General features: G+C 44.6%; 1 protein-coding gene across 3 annotated transcripts in view; it reads left to right on the top strand.

Moving 5' to 3' along the window:
- Window positions 1-20,008, top strand: part of TDRD5 (tudor domain containing 5) — a 107,923-nt gene that overhangs the window by 80,801 nt on the left and 7,114 nt on the right. For all 3 annotated transcript variants that reach the window (XM_077277672.1, XM_077277671.1, XM_077277670.1), the window contains exons 9-13: window positions 3,029-3,240; window positions 5,403-5,615; window positions 6,589-6,655; window positions 6,733-6,933; window positions 18,311-18,451. In XM_077277672.1, coding sequence (XP_077133787.1) covers window positions 3,029-3,240; window positions 5,403-5,615; window positions 6,589-6,655; window positions 6,733-6,933; window positions 18,311-18,451 — 834 coding nt within the window. The remainder of the gene's footprint in view (window positions 1-3,028; window positions 3,241-5,402; window positions 5,616-6,588; window positions 6,656-6,732; window positions 6,934-18,310; window positions 18,452-20,008) is intronic.

Here is a 20,008-nt window from a genome sequence, read left to right as displayed (position 1 = left end):
TTCTATCTACTGGCTAACACTGTATCAAGATGTATATCTTTCCTATATCAAATTGGTGCTTTAAAACATTAAATGTGCAGGCATTCTTATTTTAATTTCTTCATTTATATTTTTGGCTGTACATATCCTCTGTGAATTGTTTGTGTAATATAAATAATAATAATTTTATTATTTTAAGTTTCAGTGCCTGATCCTTTTGTTACTTGGGAGATATTTGTCAGAGAAGTTTTACTGAGGCATGCTCTGCTTTCCCATTTGAAAACGCAGGTTAAGCATTAATAACTTGCGTAATTTTTATCAGTATTGCTGCTTGGGTTTTCACATCATTAACTAATTTCTGTAAGAGCTTGCAATAACTAGGCAGAGCTCAGATGTAAGCGGAGCTGTGTTTGTTGCCTGCAACATACAGATATGTGATGTGAAACTGTAAATACTTCTCTGTTGGTGCATATGGCAGAAGATAATCCTCTGCCATAACCATCAACACAGCAGCATTTGCAGTCTCACATTGTTGATCTGACAGCAGCAGGCAAAAAACACATCTGTCTTTGCTCTCTACTGCATAGTTACTGCAAGCTGTTTTATTAAGAAGTTGAGCTTAATTGGAAACCTACTAAAAATTACTAAAAGAAAAAAATGAAAAGAATGAAAAGGACGATTGGTAGAGCAAGAGATCATTTTGTCCAATCACAGATCAAAAAGACTGGGAATGCACGATTGCAGACAAGTATTTTTCTGAAATGCTCTGGCTGTTAGTGCCAGAGAGTGGTTACAGCAGGCCCTTTCTATGCACTGAACAGTGACCAAAGCCGTGCCTTTATGATTGAAAGCCCGAGGCTGCTCAGAGGAATAAAGTTTTTCTTCCTGGCAGTGTGGCTTTTAATCCGCACACCGGCAGCTTTAGAACACTATTAAACTACAGATTAACTCCATATCTGCATGTTAATAGTGTTTGAACAGGCTCTGTGCGAATTTCCTGTTTGTGCGCTAAAGCTTAAAATGAAAAAATGGAATAGCGATCACTGCACTAAATACAGTTTAAGGAATAAACACTTTAGATTTTAAATGGATTGATAATGTACCGTACATACTTATCAGTTAAAGGAAGATTTCAAACGTTCTTCTTGATTGGTGCACTGGATATGTATGATGTAGTTATATGACTATTAGTATTGATAATTGCCACACTTGGTTTAGATGGCTATGATAAGATTAGGACTTATATTCAATACATATGGCTATAATATAAGCCAAAATGAAGGTACCTCACTTGTAGAAGCGTTGGTGGTACAGTCTGCTTCAGTCCATGAGGCTACCCATTTGACATCTTCCATACTTTATTGAATCCACATAGGATCAAGTAAGTGAACCAGCATAGTCCCTTGAAGCAGGGCATTTTTAGGGTTAATATAACTAAGTCAATATATATGCATCCATTACTGGTTTTTAATAAACACTGGATCATCTGGACTATCCACGGTGGACCAATAACATATTCTACCGTCTGAACCAATATATTTAACAAATACTAGTCTCCACTACCTTCTTACGGTGGACCTACAGTCTAGTCTACTATCCTACTGGTACACTAAGTAATTGCATCAATACGTAGAATATTCAAATACAGATGAAACCTGAACCTAACTGGTTTAATATATTACAGGTACTAACATCTAGTCGGGGTAGTACAAATATAGTACTCATCAGACTCACCACTCACCCATATAGCCGTACATCCCACACGTAGTGGATACACTCATCACCATGTCTGCATAAGTAAGTACATTATCAATCCATTTAAAATCTAAAGTGTTTATTCCTTTAACTGTATTTAGCCCGCTGATCACTTTTCCATTTTTTTTTTCATTTTAAGCTTTAGCGCACAAACAGGAAATTCGCACAGAGCCTGTTCAATCACCAGCAGCTTTTTTCTGTTTTTTTCTACATCCATATTCCTTTTGGTGGAGCGCCAGTGTATATATTTGTATAGTAAATACAGTGAACACAGTTCTGTGCTTTTAAGCAGGTCTGTGGAGTCGGTAAGCCAAACCTCCAACTCCTCAGTTTCCATGACTCCGACTCCACAGCCCTGTTTTTAAGCCACACGTTAAAGGAGTTGTCCACTACTAGAACAACCGATAAAATAATAAAGCCTTTACTCTCCTGCCGTGCCAGCACCGTTCCCGCGGTGTCTGCACTCTCTATCCCCAGGGCTGTGATACGGTGTTGTGACTCCGGCGCCCAATCAGCGCTGGCTTCACTATCTCCACCTTCTTATAAATTGAACATGGAGATGAAGCCAGAGATCCGCTACAGCCCGGACCTCCTCTTCATGTTCATGTTGTCTGAAGGTTTAGACACTGACATGCCACTGGATCACAGCTCTGGGATGTTGAGTGCCGACACCACTGGATTGGAGCCGGCACCAGCTTTATCATTTTATCATGGCCGAAGGGTTTGTCCTAGTAGTGGACAACCCCTTTAAAAAACCCTGCAAGTTACAATTTAGATACTGTTGGGTAAAAATAGTGAGAAGTTGTCGAAAAGTGAATTGTAAGCGCTGAATGCAGAAATTTCCTACAGCAACAAATGGGGTTTGTTATAATGAAATAATTGTTGTGAAGTGGTGCGTCCATCCAGACCTCTGCAATACGTGCAGTGTGTCCTCAAGAGCAGAAGCAAAATGGAGGCCCCTAGCTGGAGGCAACCCTCTGTAAGGACTAATATGGCATAATAGAGAGGTATAATACAAATCCACTATGAGGGGTCCCATGCTTTAGTATAACTGTTTAATTGCACGGTTTCCATAATTTGGAAAGACAGATGGTCAGTGCCAATATTAGAATAGATAACTTATTTGTGTGGTACATATATCCATACTTGCCATTTCTTCCACCCTAAGGCACTCCACTAAACCAACCTTCAGAAAAAAAGTCCTTTCGGACCTCCATACAATTTTGGTTTAGGAGATACTATTTTTCGCAACGTACAGTCCATTACGGAGTGTAATCATTTGTTTTCTTGTCAGTGGGACCCTTTGGATATTCCAGTATCCGTCTCTCAACATGAGATCCCGCCTGATGCTGTCAGAAATCAAAAGCTTCACAGTTTACCTCGTATGAAACGTGACTTTATGATTCAGGTCCATGTGGAGAATGTGGCTTCTCCAAGTAACTTCTACATCCGGTGTTCTAGTAAGGACATTTCTCAGAAGCTGGAAAACATGATACTAGACATGAGGTAAGAAAGAACTTAAAGGGAACCTGTCACCACGTTTTTGGAAGATGGGATAAAAATAGCGTTAAATAGGGGCAGAGGTGGGCGTTACATTAGTGTGTGTGTTATGCGTTTATTACCCACCTAAGTTGCCGAAATAACTTTGCAAAGTCTCCGTTTTCGCCTGTCAATCAGGCTGGTCAGGTCACATGGGCGTGGTGTCTTCACCCAGATTTGGCGTAGTTTTCCGTTGGTGGCGTAGTGGTGTGCGCATGCCCAAAGTCCGGAATCCTCTTCCAGGGGATTTAAAATAGCGCGGTGTTCGTTATTGCATTGGTGATCGGTGGGCGCGGCCATCTTCCTTTGGCCGCGCGTGCGCAGAAGCGGCGCTCTGCTGGCCGCGGCTTCAGGAAAATGGCCGCGGGATGCCGCGCGTGCGCAGATGGATATCGCGGCGGCCATTTTCCTGAAGCCGCGGCCAGCAGAGCGCCGCTTCTGCGCACGCGCGGCCAAAGGAAGATGGCCGCGCCCACCGATCACCAATGCAATAACGAACACCGCGCTATTTTAAATCCCCTGGAAGAGGATTCCGGACTTTGGGCATGCGCACACCACTACGCCACCAACGGAAAACTACGCCAAATCTGGGGGAAGACAACGCCCATGCGACCTGACCAGCCTGATTGACAGGCGAAAACGGAGACTTTGCAAAGTTATTTCGGCAACTTAGGTGGGTAATAAACGCATAACACACACACTAATGTAACGCCCACCTCTGCCCCTATTTAACGCTATTTTTATCCCATCTTCCAAAAACGTGGTGACAGGTTCCCTTTAAAGGGAACCTGTCACCAAAAATAATGCTGTTAATCTGCAGTTTAATAGCGTGATGATGGTGTCCACATGCAGCGGGGAGAAAATGATCTTTATTCTCCCTGCCAGCATTTGTTTGTCAGTCATAGAGGAGGGGGGTCACTGATGGTTCAGTCATGGCTCTGAGAATACAGAGCAGCCGCTGACTGACAGCTGGCCACAATGTAGAGCAAGGGTCAGTCAGGGCCAGGGGCACGGTTACAGCGACTCCCCCCTCCATGACTGAAACAATGCTGGTGGGGCGAATAAAGATCATTTTCTCCCCTCTGCATTCGGAAGTAATTTCTAATAAATTTGTGGATTCAAAGAATCTGGAACACATCTCCTTTTTCTCATCAGTCATCTGGTGTGGCTTTGGAAAAATCTGGCTGAGGGTGGCGGTGGACTAGTTTTGATCTGTAAACTTTGTTTTCTGTATAACATAGAGCCATTTCAGAGAAAAATATACCTAGCTGCAGCCAGGATCTGATTTTGGCAGCTCGTAGTTTGGTATAATGCCATTTTATTGTGATTTAGTTGATTTACGTCCACTCTATGCAAATCGGTGATACACTGTTCAGTATTGGCATTAAAGGGGGTTCTCTGCACTTATGTTATTGATGAACTAGGTCTAATTGCATCAGTTATTTTCGGGTGCCAGCATTGGAAAACAGCCGTCCTGCGCACTGTATAGAGCAGGCTCTGTGACTGAGCTCAAGTTGTATAGCAGCAGGACTCAATGTCAAGCAGCAGTTGTTAAAGCAGATAGTAGGGTATATAAAAAAAAAAAAGAGATAAAAAGGTTTGATCCCTATTTAATATTACCCTTTTATAAATTTCTTGTACGGTCACACCTTGGATATGGCAATGGGCCTCATGTATCACACAGGCTGCATCATTTCAGCCAGTTATGGTTTACTTGCGTAAATGAGGCCTGATTTCAGAAAAAAACATACATCCGACCACGTACCTTGCGGCTCGGTGATTAGGACAAAAAAGTAGGTCCACGGCAGCTTCTTCCTGCTCTGCTCCACTTGAGTGATGGGTCTCTCCCATGTGTTAATAGTGGAGTGGGGGAGGAGAAGCCTCCTTGGACTGGCCTATTGGATTACTGGACTAGTCGCCCATATGTAATAGTCCCTGGCCGTTTTTAAGTGTATGTTATACTCTGAAATGCTGCTGCATTTCAGAGTATAACATACCTGGCTGAAAAAATGCCTGTATCAGCTGTCAAGTTCCCTTTAAAAAAATATATATTTTCTATATAAATGTAATTCCACATATGCTATAAACAAATTACATTTCCATATATAATACATATTTATTTCTTTTAGATTCTGTTATTCAAATGAATATGTGTCCACCCGTTATGTTGTGCCTGACGAACACGTCGAAGTCGGTGAAATCTATGCGCTTAGTGTAGATGATGATGTGTGGTGGTACAGGGTGATCATCCATGCGGTCATCAGCTCTGAGGAAGTTCAAGTTTTCTATCCTGATTTTGGTTCTTTGGTAACAGTTAAAAGATGTTGGCTGCGATTTCTCAAGTAAGAGGCTACAATGTAATTCTGAAAATCAGGTCCTTACCTGCTGTTATTCTGCTACACATTGCCCCAACCTGATATGTCGCATATTTAGCATTGTGTGGAAAAGATTAGTTCAGCCTATATCGGGTTCCCTTTTATAGAGTGCAGGATCAGGAGCTGAGCACCTTTAGTCTGAAGCAACCGCACAAACATTCCCAACCAATAAGGTGTCTTTTCTGTAGTTTATCTAGGCCTAAGGCCTCTCGATTATATATGATAACTACACAAGGGAAGAAGTGGATCTAGCAGGTATATATAGATGGAAGATATTTTATACTACTTGCTATCACCTGGCCTTTGTTCCAGGAGGATAATAGTCAGTCACTGCTGCATGTATTGTATATACATGGGCATAGTCAATAGCTATAACAACCAACAGTCACTATCCAATACTTGCCGAGCTGTTTTTAAGATTCTTTTACACTTGCTTTGTTAAATGATGTATTTGATTTTATATGTACATTTTGGTCCCATCTATATATTGCATATTACTCCTCCTCGACATATGGCATACTGGTACATCTTATGTTGAATCCCTGTCTTTGGCGCAGGCGGAGAAAAAAACAAAACCAGAAAAACACCCAGTGGGGACAGGGTTAAACAACAATAGTAACTTTGTTCTGCATGCCTCTGTACATTTGATAAAGCGGCTCCCGAAAACTGCTGTACTTTGAGATTTTATTTGCAGTAAATACAACTTGTTTTTCATCATATTGACTTCCACTTTGGATCTATTTGCGCTATCATGCGTACGGTCCTGCACTGCTGACTCTACATGTAAGTAAGGTTTTCAACACAGTTCTACCTAATACAATATAATATTCAGGAGTTTTTCCTTAGCGCTGATATGAGTTGTCATCCTGTATTATGATGCGTTTTCCTTTTCTCATTTTATTGTTCTTGTCTTGTCTTTTTTATTTCTGTAATGTTCCAGAGCCTGCTACATGAAATTACCAGCCCAGGCCGTGCCATGTACATTGCCTTACTTGAAGCCTGTGGCGGTAAATAATTTTGCAAACATTTTATCCAGGCTTTTTCTTTGTTTTTCACAAGTAAAAAGCTTTATGTTTTCTTATAGGATCAATGGTCAGTTGAAGCCATTAAGAGTTTCCAAAGGCAGTGTGCACGTGGCCCGCTGGTTGGCGTGGTAGTACAGTATGTGTTAGACCAGTTGTGCCTGTTACTTTGCGATACCTCAACTGATAAGGACATATACCTGAACGAAGTTTTGGTGGATAAAGGACTTGCGAGCCCAACCCAAGAGCCTGTGTTTTACAAGGCAAGTGAGAGTCAGGTTACTTGTAAGTAAATGTATCATGCGTGCCGACATATTTAAAGTCCTGACAGTGCACTATATAAAGCTTACCTTTTTTCTAAATAAAGGTAGCGTATTTAGTAAAAATTTGTAATATTTAAATGTTTTATTTAATTACATTTCTCTGAGAACCCATTTAATCATGTTAAATAAAATATCCTTCAAGATACTTTGACATGGATGTAATTTATCAATGTGTCAATTGGAAAGCTGGCCAAGCACATTACGCAAAAAGTCACTTGAACCTGCCAGTTTGGCAGAATTGGCCTATTGTCTACAGGGGTTCACGACTGATCTCAGATGGCAAAGGGGGGAAAAGCCCTGAATATTTCGAATCTTGACGTGGTCAATCCTTTGTTCCCCAAATAAATACAATAGGCTTCTGCAAAAGAGATCCTTCTACCCCTTGAAATAAGCATGTGTGCTCTTACAGTTGAAAAAGCATGAATTTTATGATGAATTAGGTAAATTAGCAGTGATCTTAAAGGAGTTGTCTGAAATTAACATTTTTTCAATCCTAAATTTGTCTATTCAGATCATAATCTAATCTCTTCTAATATGTTAATCAAAAATTCCTTATCGTTACCTCGTCAATCTAAGGGTACCGTCTCACATAACGATTTACCAACGATCACGACCAGCGATACGACCTGGCCGTGATCGTTGGTAAGTCGTTGTGTGGTCGCTGGAGAGCTGTCACACAGACCGCTCTCCAGCGACCAACGATGCCGAAGTCCCCGGGTAACCAGGGTAAACATTGGGTTACTAAGCGCAGGGCCGCGCTTAGTAACCCGATGTTTACCCTGGTTACCATCGTAAAAGTAAAAAAAACAAACAGTACATACTCACCTTCGCGTCCCCCGGCGTCCGCTTCCCTGCACTGACTGAGCGCCGGCCCTAACAGCAGAGCGGTGACATCACCGCTGTGCTTTCACTTTTCGGCCAGCGCTCAGTCAGTGCAGGAAGCGGACGCCGGGGGACGCGAATGTGAGTATGTACTGTTTGTTTTTTTTACTTTTACGATGGTAACCAGGGTAAACATCGGGTTACTAAGCGCAGCCCTGCGCTTAGTAACCCGATGTTTACCCTGGTTACAATCGAACGCATCGTTGGATCGGTGTCACACACACCGATCCAACGATGACAGCGGGAGATCCAGCGACGAAGTAAAGTTCTAAACGATCTGCTACGCCGTACGATTCACAGCGGGGTCCCTGATCGCTGCTGCGTGTCAGACACAGCGATATCGTATGGATATCGCTGGAACGTCACGGATCGTACCGTCGTAGCGATCAAAGTGCCACTGTGAGACAGTACCCTAACATGTATGTGTACAGATACTTAATCAGCCTAATGATCCAACAATAATATGTGCTGTCAACAACATGTAATTCCGTTTGTGTCACCATAAGCTCCCAAAGGAAGTGAACAGAAAAAGCACAATATTCACCAATATCAATAAAATCAATTTTTTATTAAATAGACAAGTCACTTCTGGGTGGCGGTTGAACGATTCGGTGCGCCGGAGATTCTGGGCAATCCCCGCTTGCATGATTAACAATACGGGCAGATTATTGGCCACTATTCTGGTTAAAAGACCGGATTTCCCTCTTCCCCGACACGCCTCCTGAAGAAGTGTGGACGAAACGCGCGTCAGGGTAGAGGGACTTGGCACTCATCTCACACATAGTAAGTATAGCGCTCAGTAGTAACTTATTGATTTATGCACTTTGCTCATTTCATGGCAACATAGAGTTGACCTCTTGATTATTGAAGTTCAATATGAAATACATTGCTGTGGCTTGAGAAATCTATATTGATCCGACCCTGGGATCATGCATTTCTTTCTGATATGTATATTGAGGGCGGTTAAGCAAATGTGCTGCTAATTTTGGATTTATTGAGTATGCGCTTTGTGTTTAAAGAGATCAGTAGCTGGATAGTCCCTCACATCTGAGGTATTTGGTTTATTGTTATTTATTGTAGTTTAGTTTACATCTTAACATTATTTTATAAAAAAAATTATGGATTATATACTTGACGAGCTTCAAGAGGTAGTTTACCGGAAATGGTCTTCCAACAATCTTGAAGGAGTTCCCAGAGATGCTTGGCAGTTGTTGGCCCTTTTGCCTTCACTCTGCGGTCCAGCTCACCCCAAACCATCTCGATTGGGTTCAGGTCTGGTGACTGTGGAGGCCAGGTCATCTGACGTAGCACCCCATCACTCTCCTTCTTGTTCAAATAGCCCTTAAAAAGCCTGGAGGTGTGTTTGGGGTCATTGTCCTGTTGAAAAATAAACGATGGTCCAACTAAACGCAAACCGGATGGAATAGCATGCTGCTGCAAAATGCTGTGGTAGCCATGCTGGTTCAGAATGCCTTCAATTTTGAATAAATCCCCAACAGTGTCACCAGCAAAGCACCCCCACACCATCACACCTCCTCCATGCTTCATGGTGGGAACCAGGCATGTAGAGTCCATCCGTTCACCTTTTCTGCGTCGCACAAAGACACGGTGGTTGGAACCAAAGATCTCAAATTTGAACTCATCAGACCAAAGCACAGATTTCCACTGGTCTAATGTCCATTCCTTGAGTTCTTTAGCCCAAACAAGTCTCTTCTGCTTGTTGCCTGTCCTTAGCAGTGGTTTCCTAGCAGCTATTTTACCATGAAGGCCTGCTGCACAAAGCCTCCTCTTAACAGTTGTTGTAGAGATGTCTGCTTCTAGAACTCTGTGTTGCATTGACCTGGTCTCTAATCTGAGCTGCTGTTAACCTGCGATTTCTGAGGCTGGTGACTCGGATAAACTTATCCTCAGAAGCAGAGGTGACTCTTGGTCTTCCTTTCCTGGGGCGGTCCTCATGTGAGCCAGTGTCTTTGTAGCACTTGATGGTTTTTGCCACTGAACTTGGGGACACTTTCAAAGTTTTCCAAATTTTTCAGACCGACTGACCTTCATTTCTTAAAGTAATGATGGCCACTCGTTTTTCTTTACTTTTCTTGCCATAATACAAATTCTAACAGTCTATTCAGTAGGACTATCAACTGTGTATCGACCAGACTTCTGGTCAACACAACTGATGGTCCCAACCCCATTTATAAGGCAAGAAATCCCACTTATTAAACCTGACAGGGCACACCTGTGAAGTGAAAACCATTTCCGGTGACTACCTCTTGAAGCTCATCAAGAGAATGCCAAGAGTGTGCAAAGCAGTCATCAAAGCAAAAGGTGGCTACTTTGAAGAACCTAGAATATAAGACATAATTTTCAGTTGTTTCACGCTTTTTTGTTAAGTATATAATTCCACATGTGTTAATTCATAGTTTTGATGTTTTCAGTGTGAATGTACAATTTTCATAGTCATGAAAATACAGAAAAATCTTTAAATGAGAAGGTGTCCAAACTTTTGGTCTGTACTGTATATATCCCAGCATGCATTAGTAATTCTCAAGTGGAGCACCAAACAGGAAGTAGGTAAAAAAATATATATTTTTTTTACCTACTTCCTGTTTAATGCTCCATTTGAGAATCACTAGTGCATGCTGGGATAGTCAAATGAGACGCAGTCACTGTCCCCACTCTGAAACTAAGGGTCATTAGTGACTTTGAGTCTCGGGCTGGGCTAGTCCCTGCTCTACTGATCATGAGAAAATGGGGGTAGCCAGCTCACCAGTGATCACCGCAGGTGCACGGAACTCCGCTGCAGGCAGACGTAATGTTCATCGAAAAAGGAGAAATTGAGTTCCAGCTCCTTAAAACAATTTGTTTATTAAATCCAAATATAAAATCCAAATGTCCATGGTGTGCGCACTCCCACCGATAAGTGCCTTGGTAACAGAGCTTATACGGCAACGCGTTTCGATCAGAGTGATCTTTATCAAAGCCATTATCAAAGTTGGCTTTGATAAAGATCACTCTGATCGAAACGCGTTACCGTATAAGCTCTGTTACCAAGGCACTTATCGGTGGGAGTGCGCACACCATGGACATTTGGATTTTATATTTGGATTTAATAAACAAATTGTTTTAAGGAGCTGGAACTCAATTTCTCCTTTTTCTACTGATCATGCATCAGCTATCGATTCCAATGCATGCTCAATAGGATCTTATCACTGTGCAATATTCTTCTCATTGCACAGAGCTCATGCGATCCCTCACTGGCTCTGATGGGAACAGACGAACCCACAGGAGTGCACTGTCAGAGCGCATTGTAAAGAGAGAATTCAGCTACCAGAGACCAGCCTGGCCCCTGCAAGTGACATCACTGATGACGCTTCACTTCAGGGTGGGGGCAGACACGACAGTTACCGCAGCCTCTGCCCCCTGATGAGAGCTCGTTTGACTATCCCAGCATGCCCTGGGATTTTCAAACGAAGTGTCAAACGGGAAGCGGGTTAAAAAAATAAGCAGAGTAGTGTGGAAATGTTAGGGATGAGTTTTTAATTGAAGTATATTAGGAAAGAGATTAGATAATGGCAGTAGATAGGCATTTAGGATTAAAATAAATGCTGATTTTGAACCACCCCTTTTAAAGTTATTGCATGTGTACAGCCAGCTTAAGTGACCCCTTTCAGTAACGAGATATTTCATTTCTGCGCTTTCCTCTTTTTATTTTAATTTTTTTTTTTCAGTTGATGTTGCTGTTTGTATGTATTGCTGGAGACTTTTTAATTTTTGCTGGATGAATTTTTGAATTACTCCTTTTTACTCCTTTCATTTTACAATACAGTGTACTGAAAAACCGGGAAAAAAATGGGTTGAAATAGTGTGTGGGGGGCTCTTTTTCACGGCATTCATTTTGTAGTCAAATGACCGGGAAACATGATTCTAAAGGTCAGTACAATTACGGCAATACCAAATTTAGGTTATGTGCACGCAGCTTATGCCGAGTTGTACATGATACTATTATAATTAATACTTATAAGCTACGCTTGACTCGGCTGTCTAGCATCTTATACTATACTAGATGGCAGCCCGATTCTAAAGAATCGGGAGTCTAGAATCCATATATACTTTATTTATTCAAATGTAAGAATAATTTGGTGGGCGGGGACCCTCGGCCTCCGATTTGGTGGGCGGGGACCCTCGGCCTCCGATTTGGTAAGCGGGGCCCCTCGGCCTCCGATTTGGTGGGCGGGGACCCTCGGCCTCCGATTTGGTGGGCGGGGACCCTCGGCCTCCGATTTGGTGGGCGGGGCCCCTCGGCCTCCGATGTGGTGGTCGAGGCCCCTCGGCCTCCGCTTTGGTGGGCGGGGCCGGGCCCCTCGGCCTCCGCTTTGGTGGGCGGGGCCGCTCGGCCTTCGATTTGTTGGGCGGGGCTCCTCGGCCTCCGATTTGGTTGGCGGGGCCCCTCGGCCTCCGATTTGGTTGGCGGGGCCCCTTATCCTCCGATTTGGTGGGCGGGTACTCTCGGCCTCCGATTTGGTGGGCGGGGACCCTCGGCCTCCGATTTGGTGGACGGGGCCCCTCGGCCTCCGATTTGGTTGGCGGGGCCCCTCGGCCTCCGATTTGGTGGGCGGGGCCCCTCGGCCTCCGATTTGGTGGGCGGGGACACTCGGCCTCCGATTTGGTGGGCGGGGCCCCTCGGCCTCCGATGTGGTGGTCGGAGCCCCTCGGCCTCCGCTTTGGTGGGCCGGGCCCCTCGGCCTCCGCTTTGGTGGGCGGGGCCGCTCGACCTTCGATTTGGTGGGCAGGGCTCCTCGGCCTCCGATTTGGTTGGCGGGGCCCCTCGGCCTCCGATTTGGTTGGCGGGGCCCCTCGGCCTCCGATTTGGTGTGTGCTCTGCCTGGGGCCACTGTGCTCTGCCTGGGGCCCCATATGCTGCCTGGGGCCCCTGTGCTCTGCCTGGGGCCCCATATGCTGCCTGGGGCCCCTGTGCTCTGCCTGGGGACCCATATGCTGACTGGGGCCCCTGTGCTCTGCCTGGGGCCCCTGTGCTCTGCCTGGGGCCCCATGTTCTGCCTGGGGCCCCTGTGCTCTGCCTGGGGCCACTGTGCTCTGCCTGGGGCCCCATGTTCTGCCTGGGGCCACTGTGCTCTGCCTGGGGCCCCATAAGCTGCGTGGGGCCCCTGTGCTCTGCCTGGGACCACTGTGCTCTGCCTGGGGCCCCATATGCTGCCTGGGGCCCCTGTGCTCTGCCTGGGGCCACTGTGCTCTGCCTGGGGCCCCATATGCTGCCTGGGGCCCCTGTGCTCTGCCTGGGGCCCCATATGCTGCCTGGGGCCCCTGTGCTCTGCCTGGGGACCCTGTGCTCTGCCTGGGGCCCCATGTTCTGCCTGGGGCCCCTGTGCTCTGCCTGGGGCCACTGTGCTCTGCCTGGGGCCCCATATGCTGCCTGGGGCCCCTGTGCTCTGCCTGGGGCCCCATATGCTGCCTGGGGCCCCTGTGCTCTGCCTGGGGCCCCTGTGCTCTGCCTGGGGCCCCATGTTCTGCCTGGGGCTCCTGTGCTCTGCCTGGGGCCACTGTGCTCTGCCTGGGGCCCCATATGCTGCCTGGGGCCCCTGTGCTCTGCCTGGGGCCCCATATGCTGCCTGGGGCCCCTGTGCTCTGCCTGGGACCACTGTGCTCTGCCTGGGGCCCCATATGCTGCCTGGGGCCCCTGTGCTCTGCCTGGGGCCCCATATGCTGCCTGGGGCCCCTGTGCTCTGCCTGGGGCCACTGTGCTCTGCCTGGGGCCCCATAGGCTGCCTGGGGCCCCTGTGCTCTGCCTGGGTGTAGGACACTGGTGACGTCACTTATCTCCGGACATTAGCTCCGGACATTATCTCCGGACATTAGCTCCGGACAAAGCCACGGAAGTTGGCACAAATTGCAGGAAGTAGTATTCTAGGCAATTATATATTAGACATTCCCATGAGCCTGTACCATGTATGTTTTATGTTAAGCTACACTGACCTAGCTGTGGTGCAGTGCCTTCTGTTGGTCATTTTTCTGTATTTCAACCCTCTTCATATCTTCAATTGATTTGAAACTAAAATATAAAACGTACAATATTAAAGATTGAAGGAAGCCGTGAATTTTCAGTGGCAGTATAGTTTTATATGAAAAAGATAACTACAGGGTGATTATAAAAGATTCATCAGGTATTGCATTCATATTACTGCAAACATATACAGCTCTGGCAATAAAGAGACCACTGCACAGTTTTATAAAAAAAATAATCTTCTCTACATGTCTGACAGCCATTCCATTCCAGTGTTAGTTGAATTCCAACCAGAGTACACCTCATTCTACTTAACGTGCTTTTGATTAGGTGATCACCTGATCCAAATCTTACTTAACGAAGGAAAGTATAAAAAACACTGCTGTGATGTGGTGTCCACAATCCTCTTGCACTAGGACAAGCTGGATGGAAAAACAAGTGCTATTAATATCCCAAAAGTAATAGGAATGAAAAAATATCTTTTAACCCTACCAAACGAGTTGAAAAGATAAGTCTTGCGAGAAGAAAAGAAGGTCTCAATTCTAGCTTTACTAGCAGAGGGACACAATGAGCATCATGTTGCCTCCATCCTTAAAATTTCTAAGACAGCAATCCATTACAACAAGGTCAAGCAGCAAGGATTAGGGACAACAAAGCTAACAGAGCAGCAGAGGGTGAAAACGACTCTCCGCTGACCAGGATGACAGTCCTCTTATTCGAATGTCACTCGGCAACTGCAGGAGGACATCAAGTGACCTACAAAAGAATGGCAGCTGGGGCTGAAGTTCATGGCAAGCACAGTTTGTAACAGGCTCCTAGAGGCAGGACTAAAGTCATGTAAGCTAGAAAAAGCCTTTCATTAATGAGAAGAAAAGGAGAGACAGGCTGAAGTTTACCAAAGACCTTAAGGATTGGACCATAGAGGACTGGAGTAAGGTAATTTTCTCTGAGTCTGATTTTCAGCTTTGACAACACCTGCTCGTCTAATGGTTAGACAGAGACTGGAGAGGTGTACAAGCCACAGTGTCTTGCACCCACTGTGAAATTTGGTGGAGGATCGGTGATGATCTGGGGATGCTTCACCAAGGCTGGAATTGGGCAGGTTGTTCTTTGTGAAGGACGTATGAATCAAGCCGCATACAAGGTTATTCTGGAAAAACAGTTGATTCCTTCTGCTCAGGCAATGTACCCCAACTCTGAGGACTGGTTTTTCCAGCAGGGCAGTGCACCATGCCACACAGCTAGGTCAATCAAGGTGTGAATGAAGGACCACCACATCAAATCCCTGTCACGGCCAGCCCAATCTCCAGACCTGAACCCCATTGAAAACCTCTGGAATGTAATCAAGAAGAAGATGGATAGTCACAAGCCATCAAGCAAAGTAGAACTGCTTAAATTTTTTTTGTCAGGAGTGGCATAAGGTCACCCAAAAGCAGTGTGAAAGACTGGTGGAAAGCATACCAAGACGCATGAAAGCTGTGAATAAAAATCATAGTTATTCCACAAAATATTGATTTCTGATCTCTTCCGGAGTTAAAACATTAGTATTGTTGTTTCTAAATAATTATGAACTTGTTTTTTTTGCATTATTTGGGGTCTGCAAGGAAGGCATTTTTTTGTTATTTTGACCATTTCTCATTTTCAGAAAAAAAATACAAAATGTATTGCTTGGAACTTTGGAGACATGTTGTCATCAGTTTATAGAATAAAATAACAATTTACATTTTACTCAAAAATATACCGGTACCTATAAAGCGAAAAATCAGACAAACTGAAAAATTTGCAGTGGTCTCTTAATTTTTGCCAGAGCTGTACATTTCACCCGTTTGTAAATATAGCCTATGGAAAGGTCATATCTCAGAGTTTGTAACTGGTGCGTACAGACTCGCTTGTGACTCATCAGGTGGCAGGGTGGCATCAGATCCCAAAATGGTGACTATGCAAGAGAAAGCATTTTGTGTTTTAGTATGAGAAGTGAAAATCACTTGTTACCGTGCAGCGAGCATTCTGAAGATGGTATGAAAGTGACCCACCTGCTCACCAGAGCATTCTGTGGCGGTATGGAAAATTTAACGATACAGGATGCTTGTGTAAACATAAAAGCCCCGGATGACCGAATGTTACAGGCGAAGCAGTGGAGAGGGCTTGAGAGACCTTTGCACACAGAAATAAAGTCATGATCTTGGCATTCCTCAGCCGACTGTTTGGAAGATTCTGCACCAGACACCATATCACATACTGCTATTGCAGCATTTATGGCCAGCTGAACTCGACATCCAATATGAATTCTGTGCACTTTTTCAGGCAGCATTGGAAGATGACGAATTCGCTTACCAGCAGTGTTCAGTGCCGATGCAATTTTCCACTTAAGCAGTAATGTGAACAGTCACAATGTCCAAATATGGGGAACACATAATCCCAATGCCACTATGTAAATCGAAAGACTTTCTCCAAAGATAAATGTTTTCTGTGCAAGCTCGAAAACAAAGGTGTACAGGTAGTGATGAGAGAGTACTCGTTGCTCGTGTTTTCCCGAGCACGCTCTGGTGATCTCCGAGTATTTGTGAGTAGTGTTGAGCGATACCTTCCGATATTCAAAATTATCGGTATTGGATTGGATCGGCCGATATCCAAAAAATATCGGATATCGCCGATACCAATACAAGTCAATGGGACACAAATATTGGAAGCTATCCTGGATGGTTCCCAGGGTCTGAAGGAGAGGAAACTCTCCTTCAGGCCCTGGGATCCATATTCATGTAAAAAATAAAGAATACAAAATATGGGTATACTCACCCCTCCGACGGACCCTGGCTCTCAGCGGTGCAAGCGTCTGCCTCCGTTCCTAAGAGTGCAGTGAGTGAAGGACCTTCGATGACGTCGCGGTTACGCGACCATCACAAAACCGCGACGTCATCGCAGGTCCTACACTCACTGCATTCTTAGGAACGGAGGCAGACGCTTGCACCGCTGAGAGCCAGGGTCCGTCGGAGGGGTGAGTATATCCATATTTTTTATTTTTATTCTTTATTTTTTACATGAATATGGATCCCAGGGCCTGAAGGAGTGTCTCCTCTCCTCCAGACCCTGGGAACCATACGCACCACACACACCTGGGAACTTACAGGAACTTCCGATTTCCGATATCACAAAAATATCGGAACTCGGTATTGGAATTCCGATACTGCGAATATCGGCCAATACCCGATATTTGCAGTATCGGAATGCTCAACATTATTTGTGAGTGCTCGGAGATTCAGTTTTCGTTGCCTCAGCTGCATGATTTACAGCTGCTGGACAGCCTGAATACATGTGGAAATTCCCTAACAGGCATTCCTCACATGTATTCAGCCTGTCTAGCAGCCGTAAATCATGCAGCTACGTTGACAAAAACTAAGTCTCCTAGCACTAACAAATACTCAGACCATTTTTTTGTCATGGAAATGTCTGTGACTGGTACATCATACCTCGATATGTTACAGTTCTGGTTGTTTCTGCAACTGACAACTGATTCCATAAACTTAATTTCCAACAAGACTGTGCTCCACCACACTGGCATTCAGAGGTGCGTTGCTATCGCAATGAGGAACTTCCAATTCTGTGGGTTGGGTGCTGTACTGGTGTTGACTTGTCATTCTTCAGATCCCTCCCCCCCAGTTCTCTTGATCTGACAGTGTGTGACTTCTTCATTTGGGATATGTCAAAGACATTGTTTACGTGTTGTCTTTGCCACCAACACTGCATGAGTTTTGGGACCCCACCCATTACCAGCGCTCTAATGACCATCAACGGGGACATGCCGCAGTGTGTTTGGGTCGAACTGGATTACCGCATAGATGTGTGACAAAAGGAGGAGACGTGGGACATTTGTAAGCATTATGTGCTAAACTTGGAGAGTTTGTCTTTATCACTTGCCATTAACTGCAACCCAATAGCCTCCAAGACTTCTCCTGAATATTCCCCATCCTCTGGACTTCTGCACCCCAACACATCTGACTATTCAGCACATTTGGATCCTTCAGATGGATCCTGAAAACCCACCTCTTCAAGGAAACTTGCAGCCTGCAATGACCCCTCTGCCTCCTCACCACTACTGGAGCTGCTGCAATCCCCCCACCCTATTGTCGCCTTCCCCATAATCCTGTAGAATGTAAGCCCACAAGGGCAGGGTCATCTTCCTTCTGTACCAGTCTGTCATTGTTAGTTTGCTTACTGTAAGTGATATTTGTATTTTGATGTAACCCCTTCTCATGTACTGCACCATGGAATCAATGGTGTTATATAAATAAATAAGAACTCTTGTACATGTAATACATTTTGATATATACCTCTTTGAAACCTGGTCAATCTTGTAATTACAGTACAGGACTCATAAGTGCTGAATTAAAACCTGAGATACTGCTTTTTCTTCCTTTACAGATGCATAATCCATTTATGCACTACCTAAACCAGTCTTCGTATGTAGCACAAGATGTATCCCAAGAAACTTCAGAGCAGAGTGAAAGCAGAAGGGCAGATCCTCACGAGATCCCCCCACAAGAGCCTGTATTACAGACTAGAGTATGTGTCACATAAGACAATTAGATGTTAATCACGTTTATTTTTTTGTTTGTTTTATTCATTCCATTTTTTTCTCCCCACTACATTTTGCATGTACACTATAAAGCTTGGTGACTGCTTCCATATTTTATTATTCTTGGGCTGCTATTATTATTTCTTATTTAACCTATCAATTCATGAACATTAAAGGAAGCCAATAATGAAGAATTCTGCATGTGTCTTTTGTAAGCCGAAATAGTCGACAAATCTATCCATATAACAGGAATTCTTAGGTCATTTTATTCAGAAGTTTCCATAACTATTACAGCCATAAGATCACACGGACCTCATGTTTCCAGTGATGCCTACCACTATTCCTGATCATGATAAAACCACTGATCCTGGGAGGGAAAGCACTGTCTGTACACTCACTGGCCACTTTATTAGGTACACCTGTCCAACTTCTTGTTAACACTTAATTTCTAATCAGCCAATCACATGGCGGCAACTCAGTGCATTTAGGCATGTAGACATGGTCAAGACAATCTCCTGCAGTTCAAACCGAGCATCAGTATGGGGAAGAAAGGTGATTTGAGTGCCTTTGAACGTGGCATGGTTGTTGGTGCCAGAAGGGCTGGTCTGAGTATTTCAGAAACTGCTGATCTACTGGGATTTTCATGCACAACCATCTCTAGGGTTTACAGAGAATGGTCCGAAAAAGAAAAAAAATCCAGTGAGCGGCAGTTCTGTGGGCGGAAATGCCTTGTTGATGCCAGAGGTCAGAGGAGAATGGGCAGACTGGTTCGAGCTGATAGAAAGGCAACAGTGACTCAAATCGCCACCCGTTACAACCAAGGTAGGCCTAAGAGCATCTCTGAACGCACAGTGCGTCGAACTTTGAGGCAGATGGGCTACAGCAGCAGAAGACCACACCGGGTACCACTCCTTTCAGCTAAGAACAGGAAACTGAGGCTACAATTTGTACAAGCTCATCGAAATTGGACAGTAGAAGATTGGAAAAACGTTGCTTGGTCTGATGAGTCTCGATTTCTGCTGCGACATTCGGATGGTAGGGTCAGAATTTGGCGTAAACAACATGAAAGCATGGATCCATCCTGCCTTGTATGGAGCATCTTTGGGATGTGCAGCCGACAAATCTGCGGCAACTGTGTGATGCCATCATGTCAATATGGACCAAAATCTCTGAGGAATGCTTCCAGCACCTTGTTGAATCTATGCCACGAAGAATTGAGGCAGTTCTGAAGGCAAAAGGGGGTCCAACCCGTTACTAGCATGGTGTACCTAATAAAGTGGCCGGTGAGTGTATATATGGTCCATATGGAACCGCTGATGAGATTAACATGCAGAAACACACAGGCCCCAGCAGTGGCTCTGTGTGTTATTGCGGTGGTCTTCCTCGACTTGCAGGCAACACTGATATTCCCAAACAAGACCAAAAAAAGAGGATGACTGAATGAATAGGAAAGGAATTGGAATGGCCATTGCTAAACTATAGGTTCAGACTAATGCGTAGTCAAACTTGTAACAATAGTAGTGAATTAGTTTAAAGGGAACCTG

This window comes from Ranitomeya variabilis, chromosome 8 (genome assembly GCF_051348905.1).
Source record: "Ranitomeya variabilis isolate aRanVar5 chromosome 8, aRanVar5.hap1, whole genome shotgun sequence".
Classification (NCBI taxonomy): Eukaryota; Metazoa; Chordata; class Amphibia; order Anura; family Dendrobatidae; genus Ranitomeya; species Ranitomeya variabilis.
The sequence above is the reverse complement of the archived record's forward strand: the minus strand, read 5'-3'. Positions and strand labels throughout refer to the sequence as shown.